This window comes from Emydura macquarii, unplaced genomic scaffold, assembly GCF_026122565.2.
Source record: "Emydura macquarii macquarii isolate MOO-44397 ecotype Brisbane River unplaced genomic scaffold, CSIRO-AGI_Emac_v2 contig_497, whole genome shotgun sequence".
Taxonomy (NCBI): Eukaryota; Metazoa; Chordata; order Testudines; family Chelidae; genus Emydura; species Emydura macquarii.
This window is the reverse complement of record NW_027130634.1, coordinates 69,592-78,652: the sequence shown is the minus strand read 5'-3', so window position 1 is coordinate 78,652 and position 9,061 is coordinate 69,592. Positions and strand designations below refer to the sequence as shown.

General features: G+C 49.8%; 1 protein-coding gene across 1 annotated transcript; it reads left to right on the top strand.

Moving 5' to 3' along the window:
- LOC137146943 (olfactory receptor 52P1-like) lies at positions 1-939 on the top strand. Its single transcript, XM_067538608.1, has one exon. It carries the CDS (start codon positions 1-3, stop codon positions 937-939), a length of 939 nt encoding a protein of 312 aa, XP_067394709.1.
- The last annotated feature ends 8,122 nt before the right edge of the window (positions 940-9,061 follow it).

Below are 9,061 nucleotides of genomic sequence, written 5' to 3'. Positions count from 1 at the left end.
ATGGTGGCATTCAACTTCACCCCTACCGAACCGTCAACATTCATCCTAAATGGCATCCCAGGCCTGGAAACTGCCCACATCTGGATTTCTATCCCTTTCTCTATCTTCTACATGATCAGCCTGTTGGGAAATTTCACGCTTCTGTTTGTTGTCAGCAAAGAGCAGACCCTGCACAAACCCATGTTCCTCCTGCTCTGCATGCTGGCGCTCACAGACATTGGTGGATCTACCTGTGTCGTGCCGAAGGCACTGTGCATATTTTGGTTCCTTTCCAAAGGCATCACTGTGGACGGTTGTATCACCCAGATGTTTTTCCTTCACGCAACTGCTGCTACGCAATCAGCTGTCCTCGTGATAATGGCCTTCGATCGCTATGTCGCCATATGTGACCCTCTGAGATACGCCACCATCCTCACCAATGCACGAATTGCTAAGCTAGGGCTAGTGGGTTTGATGCGAGCTGTTCTCTTGGTTCTGCCGGAGCCCCTGCTACTGCGGAGGCTGCCATTCTGTGCCAACCACGTTATCCCCCACACATATTGTGAGAATATGGCTGTGGTGAAGATGTTATGTGGGGACACCACAGTGAACCAGATTTACAGCCTGGTAATAATATTACTAATTATAGGGTCAGACCTGACACTCATTGGCCTGTCCTATGGGATGATCATCAGGACCGTCCTCAGGATCTCCTCCAGGAAAGCCCACCAGAAAGCCCTCAACACCTGCACAGCCCACATCTGTGTGATGATGATATCTTATACTCCCTACCTCTTCACTGCCCTGACACACAGATTCGGTCAGGGCATCGCTGCCCACGTCCACATCCTCTTGGCCAACCTCTATGTTCTAGTCCCCCCCATGCTCAACCCTATCATTTATGGGGTCAAAACCAAAGAGCTTCGTGACAAAGTGGGAAAATACATCTGCAGAATGTGATTGTCTGGGGCCACTGACTTTAAACCTACATGACAAGAGGGGGGAAAGGATGTGTCCTCGTTAATCAAGGGTACCCTCTCCCAATTTGGCTGAGCTCAGCCTTGTGGCAGTTCACAGTCGGAGAAGTTCCTCACACCTAATGTCTTATCACTCCATCACCAAGCACTGCTCTCTCAGACCATCACCTGATCTCTTTCAGCGTCAGTCTTCCTCCCCCACCTCCTCACCTCCTGTCACTCGGCCTTTCCATGACATTCAGAACACCAGCGATGATGATTTCTCATATGCTTTCAGCTCTATTTGCCATCAGTATGGTTGCTGATTCTGACCATTCCTCACTCTCCTCTATATTTGATTCTTTTGCCCCTCTCTGCCATCACTAGGTCCCCAACTCTGCCCTCCACCAGGCCCCAACAAAAACATAACTAATAAAAACATGAAACAAGAAAGAGATACAAAGGCCTAATATTCTACCATGCATGTATTCATTTCTTATAGTGCACAATTCTATTACTTATTTCCTTATGCTTACAGACAGATGGTCATTTGGAAACTGTGTTTTCAGACAGATGGTCCCTTGCAAACTCTCTCTTATGGTACACAATTCTATTACTTACCACCTCGTGCTTTCAGACAGATGATTGCTTGTAAACTTCTAGTTACACTTATATAGACAGATAAAAAGTCAGATGGTCTCTTGTTATTCTAAAATAAGTGTACTCTCATACGTTACCAAATAGTGCTTCTTTCCCTAAGCCCCTTTGATCCGAGTTGAGTCTGATAAGTGTTAGCCGTCCCTTGGATGCTGCTGGTTCATAGAAGGGCTCGGTCAAGCTACCAAGGATCCCAGGAGGCTGCAGTCCAAAGTGCTACTGACTCCAGGGGGTTTAAATACCCTCAAATTGATCACCAAACTGATCAGCTTGATCAGTATGTAACCAACCAGTGAACAGTGTCAGTTTTGTGGTCAGTGTGGTTATGTCATGTGACATGTTCACAGTGACCAGGTTGGCACTTCCTGTTTTTACCCAACTGGCCGTGGTCAGCTCAGTTGCTGATCAGCTCATCCTTTCTAATTTTCACCCTCTATTTGTGCTGAGCTAGCGTCCAGACTGCCCTTATCAGTTCCTTCCAGCCCTTTTCCTAAGCTATGTACTTTACTATTCTATCTTAAAGCACAAAACCCATTAACTATTCTTTTTATATTCTACGGTTGCATTGTGAGCTCCCTCAGGGAACATTGTCCATAGCCAGGAATGATCAATTCCTTTTGTCCAGCATAAAGAAAACCACTCTGGGATACTTCCTTAAGACATTGTTTACCCATAAACAAACTTGGTGCCTACAAACATTCCTACCCGAGTTCAAACTTTTGTTCTGATGCCTGGATCCAAATTCTGCATCAGTTCCACTGAACTTCCCCTCTCCCTGACTGATCGTGTTGGGGGTTCTGCCTGTCTCAAGCACTCCAGACCCTAAGCTGACCAGCCTGTCTCCTGGGAACCTCCGCGCTGCATGGAGTGGTGAGACCCGCCATTTCCCCTTCCCCTCTCTCTCTTAGTCCAGGTATTACTTTCTACTTGTGTAATCAAACCTGGGCTAGCTTTCTCCTATATCCCAACTGTAATTGTGTAGTATTATAAGCATTTGATTGTTTTCTTCCCTTGTATGGTATTACTATTAGTATGATACATTGTATATACTTAGCAATAAAATAACTGTTATAATCAAGCTGGTTGCCACTCTTTCTCTATCTCTCCAAACTTTATTTTACTCTTTTGTGTTCTTGGCTTCCTTATATTGCTCTGCAGCCACACTTCTTTACCTAAGCCAAAGATCCCTGGAGTGCCCAAAAATCCTGTGGGGTTTGCTCATCAAGGGGGTTACTGCTAAAACAATTGTAAAGGGGCAAATAAGTGTGGCAGCTGAAAGTGCTGTTTGGACCCAGCCTGTTCAAGAAGTGTGCTCTATTCTGGTGAGTTGCAAAGGGGCATATAAGGGTGATGACAGAAAGTGCTGTGTCACCCAGCCTGCTGAGTTCAGGGACATATAAGGGTTCAGCTGAGAGTGCCGATATCCCGGTCCGCTCAGACGCACTCGATTAATCTGGAATGTGTGTGTGTATCTGTGGGGAGTTTATTTGAATCTGGGGCTGGAGGAACCCAGCCCTTAAAACCTTAGGTTCTGCAGGATAGCTCCATTGGGAGGGCAATTGTAGCCATATGAATACACAAGTAATACCCACACCAAGCCACACACTCAGTCCTCCTTCCGGGATATACAGTCTCTAGTTCTTTTTGTGGTTCTGCTTTGGGGCTGTAGCATTAAGGCTTTCTTTTTGGAGTCATTGCCTTGATCGATAACCCAACAGGGGCCCATCTCGGTTCTCTCAGTTGGTCTGTCCTTTCAGCAGCCTTCCCTGACCTCAATCTGCAACCAGAGCAGCAGGGCCCATCATGGTACCCTCACCTGGTCTGGCTGGGTTCTGGACTAAGTCCCCTGGCCTCAGCCTGCCCACACTGACCTGTCCATGGTCCTGCCGCAATAATAGCCAGTCAGGCATCCAGTCTTCAGCAGCCTTCCCTGCCCTCAATTCTGTCTGCAGTGAGCTATCTCCAGTACAGCTGCTTTTCAAGCCAGCCGGGCATCGGGTCCTACCTCTTTGAGCTCCAGGCAGCAACTGAAGGAAGGCTCTGCCTCTGCTGCTTGTTTTTACATGAGTATGACCCTTCTGGAGTCTGATTGGCTGCTCCTCTGCAGCCATTCTGTGCTGCCTGGAGGATTTCTCTTCTGCTCTATGCTGGGGCAGGGTGAGTCCACCCCATCACAAATACCATGAATCTGCAACATCCTTAAGTTCTTCAGCTGACTTTCAATTAAAGTGGAACAACATCCAAACTGTGTGGCTGATGACAGTGAAGAACTTGCTGTTGTTCTGACTGGTGAAGAGAAGTTCAAAGTTGACTCATTCTGCACCACAGAAAACTCCCTTCTCCTCCATCTCAACAGGAGAATTCAGGCATATTCAGAAATAAACAGCCATTTCTGGTTTTTAACAGGTGACCTTGACAGTCCTGCTGTTAAAGACTCTCAGGGGGTTTAAATACCCTCAAACTGATCACCAAACTGATCAGTTTGATCAGTATGTATCCAACCAGTGAACAGTGTCACTTTTGTGGTCAGTGTGTAACCAACCAGTGAACAGTGTCACTTTTGTGGTCAGTGTGGTTACGTAATGTGACATGTTCACAGTAACCAGGTTGGCACTTCCTGTTTTTACCCAACTGGCTGTGGTCAACTCAGTTGCTGGTCAGTTCAGTTGCTGGTCAGCTCATCCTTTCTAATTTTCGCCCTCTATTTGTGATGCGCTAGCATCAGGACTGCCCTTATCAGGTCCTTCCAGCCCTTTTCCCAAGCTATATACTTTCCTATTCTATCTTAAAGCGCAAACCCATTAACTATTCTTTCTATATTCTACAGTCCTGAATTCATGAGAGTTGGGAAAATCCACAAGGAACACTCTGCAACAGCCAAGCTGCTGACATTCGCCATTTATAGTTTGAAACATCTGCCAACCCTCCGACGGGGCACAAATACCAGGACTGTGGTTCTGATTTTGAATTTGATTGTCCGCTCATAGCTTTGTGTCTAATGTGGAGCAACTCCTGCTGGGGCTTGTAGCACAGCTTGGATTAAATAAAAAAAGCTGCGTATGTAATGAAAACTTTCTTTTGTTATTTGATGTAGAGACTAATGTGTTCATAACAAAAGCTTTGTTTCAATAACGAGCTTGGGCTATTTTGGGGTTAGTTTTTAAGAGACTTTGAGCCATGGACGTAATCAGGAAACCATGTGTAGGGCAGAACTAAGGAGAGAGCAGCTGCCTGAGTGGAGCCAGGAGCAGAGCATCAGCAGCCAGAACCGGAGGGGCCAGAGAAGCAGCCCAGAAGGCAGAGCTGTGCAGGAGGCAAAGCAGCAGTGCTGAGCCAGAGCCAGGGAGCTGGAGCAACCCGGACCAGCTGTGCCAACAGGGAGCCAGGGCTGATCTACAGCAGGGAGCTGCAGGGCCAGAGCTGGGATAGGAGCTGCCAGCCGTAGCACAAGTAACACGAGAGCCGAGCATGGTGAATAGATGAGGAGAGCTAGGCGGGGCCCTGGGCAGAGTGCCCAGCACAGGGAGAGGTCACCAGATAAAAAGGCCTTGTAGGCTGGCCTTGGGTGGGCGGCGGGGGGATCTGAGTTTCGTGACGTAACACACTGGGCTATTAGAGCGCTCCTTCCTTTTTCACTCTCCTACCTATGCCAGTCAGGCTTCTCAGAATTCATTGCAGTCAAAACCAAGTATAGTTCCCAGCTTTCTGTGCAAGAGGATTTATGTCTCTTCCTTTCTACACTTCAATCCAATTCCATTCCTTTGTACAGCTAGGAAACAAACACACCCCTCCCACTGATAAGATAGGACTGGTGAATATTATACTGAATGAATGTGTCATTTTCTGGAGTCATGTTTCCTAACAGGTTTGTGAAGTTTTATTTTAGCAGTTCCCATTTATACTGGTTTTGAACTGAAAATCAATACTTCTAAAACTCATACTGATCTATAAAGCGGTGCCTCCAGATGTGGTTTATCTCGCTCTACAGACCAAACGGAGAGACTAGACAAACCTCTGTCACTACCCACCAAGGTCAATATTTCCTTGCACTGCTGCAGAAATGCAGCAAATGTCTGCAAGGGGAACCTCTTTTCGCAAACTTTCCTTACGTTACTTCTCACCACCGACGCATCCCTCATAAGATGGGTGCACACCTACAAGCCCTTACAACCCAGGGCAAACAGTCATCTGTGGAGGTGTCTCTCCACGTCAACCTCCTCGAACTCAGGGCGCTCAGGAACGCCTGCCCCCATTTCCTCCCACTGATCAAGGGAACTCACACAAGAGTCTTGACAGACAGCATAGCACGTATTTATTACTTACATCTGCAGGGAGCAGCCAGGTCGCCCTGCCTCTGCATGGAAGCAGTAAAGTTATGGAACTGGAGCATTTCCCACAACATCACACTCTCAGGGGCATAACGTCCGGGGCACAAAACTTGACAGAGGACAGTCTCAGTCACAAGATCCCCACCCCAGAACTCACTGCTTTTATTAGTGACCAGGTGCCGTTTCTGTGGGCTGGGCCTCACCCCAGGCAATGCACCAGACAGCCCAGGGCTCTGGGACAGCCACATCCCAGAGCTACAGTAGGTCACAGAGCCTGTGGCTCAAGCATCTCAGAAGAGACACTGCAGGGCTGGGCAGGATGTGGGGTGAGCTGCCCTGGGTAGCACCACGGGGAGAGGAGGCCAAGCTCTCTGCTAAGAGAGGGGGCAGCAGCTGGGCTGGGACCCAGTCTGTGCAACCAGAGCAGACCTTGGGGAGGGTCTGATCGATGGAGGGAGACCAGAGGAAGATGGCACAGGAAGAGTGCCAAGGAAAGAGAGACGGCCAGAGCTGGGGGACTAGAGGCAGACAGCCCATCTGTGACTGGTCCAAGCCTGGGAGACCAGGGATGAGTCCTGGACATGCTGACAGCTTGGGAGGTGGGGAAGGACTCTCTGGAGCCCACGAGGGTGGGAAGCCACAGACCAGGGACTGGAAGAAGCTACGACAAGTGACATCCATGTCAGGGACTATCCTGAGAAGGGAGCAGCACCACAGCCAGGGGGAGGTGGACAGGCGCAGGGGCGGTAATGGGCGATGGCCAAAGGCATCCCAGCCCCTCTACATCCGACACCGTATCCACGTGGCCATCACCAGGCCCCATGCAGCCCCTGGGACTTGAGTCCACTGAACCTGCTGGGCTCAGTGGCTGGGCCACATCCAGCCCTGGGCAGCAGCCACTGCACAATGGCCACAGGCACCCACTACCCAGGGGACTGAGGGAGAACCTGACCGCACAGAGGAGACACTAGAGATCCTCTTGGATCAACAAAGGCCCACCGAACCCCCACGCTGGGCAACGACCTGGGGCATGTCAGCTCCTGAGGGGACTCCTTCCCACTTCAGTGACACCCAGCAACTCCCCGGGGGGCCACCCACAGAACACCCTGGGATACCCTGCTGTGTCTCCACACCCAGAGCTGCCTCGCACCACCATCTGTGGCCTCGTGGAACTGGGGGCACCCGTTGGCGGTGAGCTTCAGCCCCAGTCATAGAAACATAGAAACATAGAGTTGGAAGGGACCTCAGGAGGTCATCTAGTCCAACCCCCTGCTCAAAGCAGGACTAAACTCAGCTAAATAATCCCAGTGAGGGTTTTGTCAAAACGCAGCTTAAAAACCTCTAAAGATGGAGATTCCACCACCTCTCTAGGTAACCCATTCCAGTGCTTCATCACCCTCCTAGTGAAAAACTATTTCCTAATGTCCAACCTAGACCTCCCCCACTGCAACTTGAGACCGTTGCTCCTTGTTCTGTCATCTGCCACCTCTGAGAACAGCCTAGCCTCATCCTCCCTGGAACCCCGTTTCAGGTAGTTGAAGGCTACTATTAAATCTCCCCTCATTCTTCTCTTCTGAAGACTAAACAAGCCTAGTTCCCTCAGCCTCTCCTTATAAGTCCATGAGGTGGTGGCCAGTATGAGCAGCTGGAGGGAGCGACATGAGGGGGACCGTGGGCAGGGCCCAGTACGGGGACATGCCTCCAGCCCTGAGACCGCGTAGGCCAGACTGGGAGGAGGTCATGACCCTGATGGGTGCAATGCTGGGAAAAGGGCACTGCCCCCTATAGCCTGGGGGTGTGTGGCCACCGCCAGAGAACGTGTCCCACTGTGGCATCCCTGCCATGCAGCAAGGTCTAGGCAGGGGCCTGGGACATATGCGAGACAGACTGTGAGCATCCTTCACACCCCAGAGATGCTGTGTATGGAGGCCCTGGGCCAGAGTCGCGTTGGGTGTTTTTCTTTAACCTTTCTCAAATTTAGTTTTTTTAATTGGTGGCTAGTTAATAAATTGTATTTGCTTTGCACTGTATGCAATGATCAGTGGGTCAGGGAAGTGCTCAGTGTGTAGAGTCCCCCAGAGGAAGGACAGCCCAGACCCTGTCCTGAGTGACCATGACGAAGTTGGGGGTCGAGCCCCACAGAGATCCTGGGCCCAGCCTTGTAGGAGTTACAGGGACCTTGGCACACAGGACAAAGGGCAGGGAGCCCTCGAAGTCAGGCTTGTCTCTGGGTAAAGGACATGGGAGTGAGGTCTCAGATCCTTTCGCTAGCCAACTCCCCCGGGGCCGTGTGTGAACCAGGAAAGTTCCCCATAGTAGCGGGACCATCCTCCCACTTACATCAGCGTCTTACTCAGGTAAGAGGGATTTATTATTAGTTTAAACTAATTTAAGGTTATTATGTTTATGTGTTTATGGCCGGCTAGGGGCTAGAAGAGCAGGGGGGATGCGTCTTTTACCTAATGTTAACTGTGACCCGTCCTTTCCCAGGGTAGCCAACTGGTAATGCCAAAGTCAGGGCAGGCTGCAAAAGGAGAGCAGATTCTCCCCGTGCTGGTGGGTGACACTGAAGCCCGGTTTCCCAACCAGCCACGAACTGCAGATTTCACGTCTTCGGGGAGGACAAACTAGAGGGGAAAACTCCAAGTTATTGCTAGTTAAGAATTCAGAGAGACTGGTTTGAGGAGAGTCAGCACTGGATGTGATTGTTGGGGCCTGGTGGAGGGCAGAGTTGGGCACCTTGTGGTGGCAGAGAGGGGCAAAAGAGTCAAAGATGGAGGAGAGTGAGGAATGGTGAGTATCAACAACCAGACTGATGGAAAATGGGACAGAGAGCATATGAGAAACCATCAGCGCTGGTGTCTGGAAGTCACAGAAAGGCTGAGTGACAGGGTATGTGGGTCATGGGGATGACAGGTGATTCTGTCAGAGATTAGGTGATGGTTAGAGAGATAGAACTTAGCAATGGAGAGGGCAGTGCTTGGTGATGGAGGGATAAGACATTAGGTGTGAGGAACTGCTGAAACTGTGAACAGCCACAAGGCTGAGCTTAGCCAAATTGGGACAAAGCACCCTTGATTAACGAGGACACATCCTTTCCCCATCCTATCAAGCAGGTTTAAAGTTAGTGGCCACAGGTGA

Bases quoted from the DNA above. Each gene is read 5' to 3' on its own strand.
- LOC137146943 (XM_067538608.1), top strand. From the start codon at position 1: ATGGTGGCATTCAACTTCACCCCTACCGAACCGTCAACATTCATCCTA.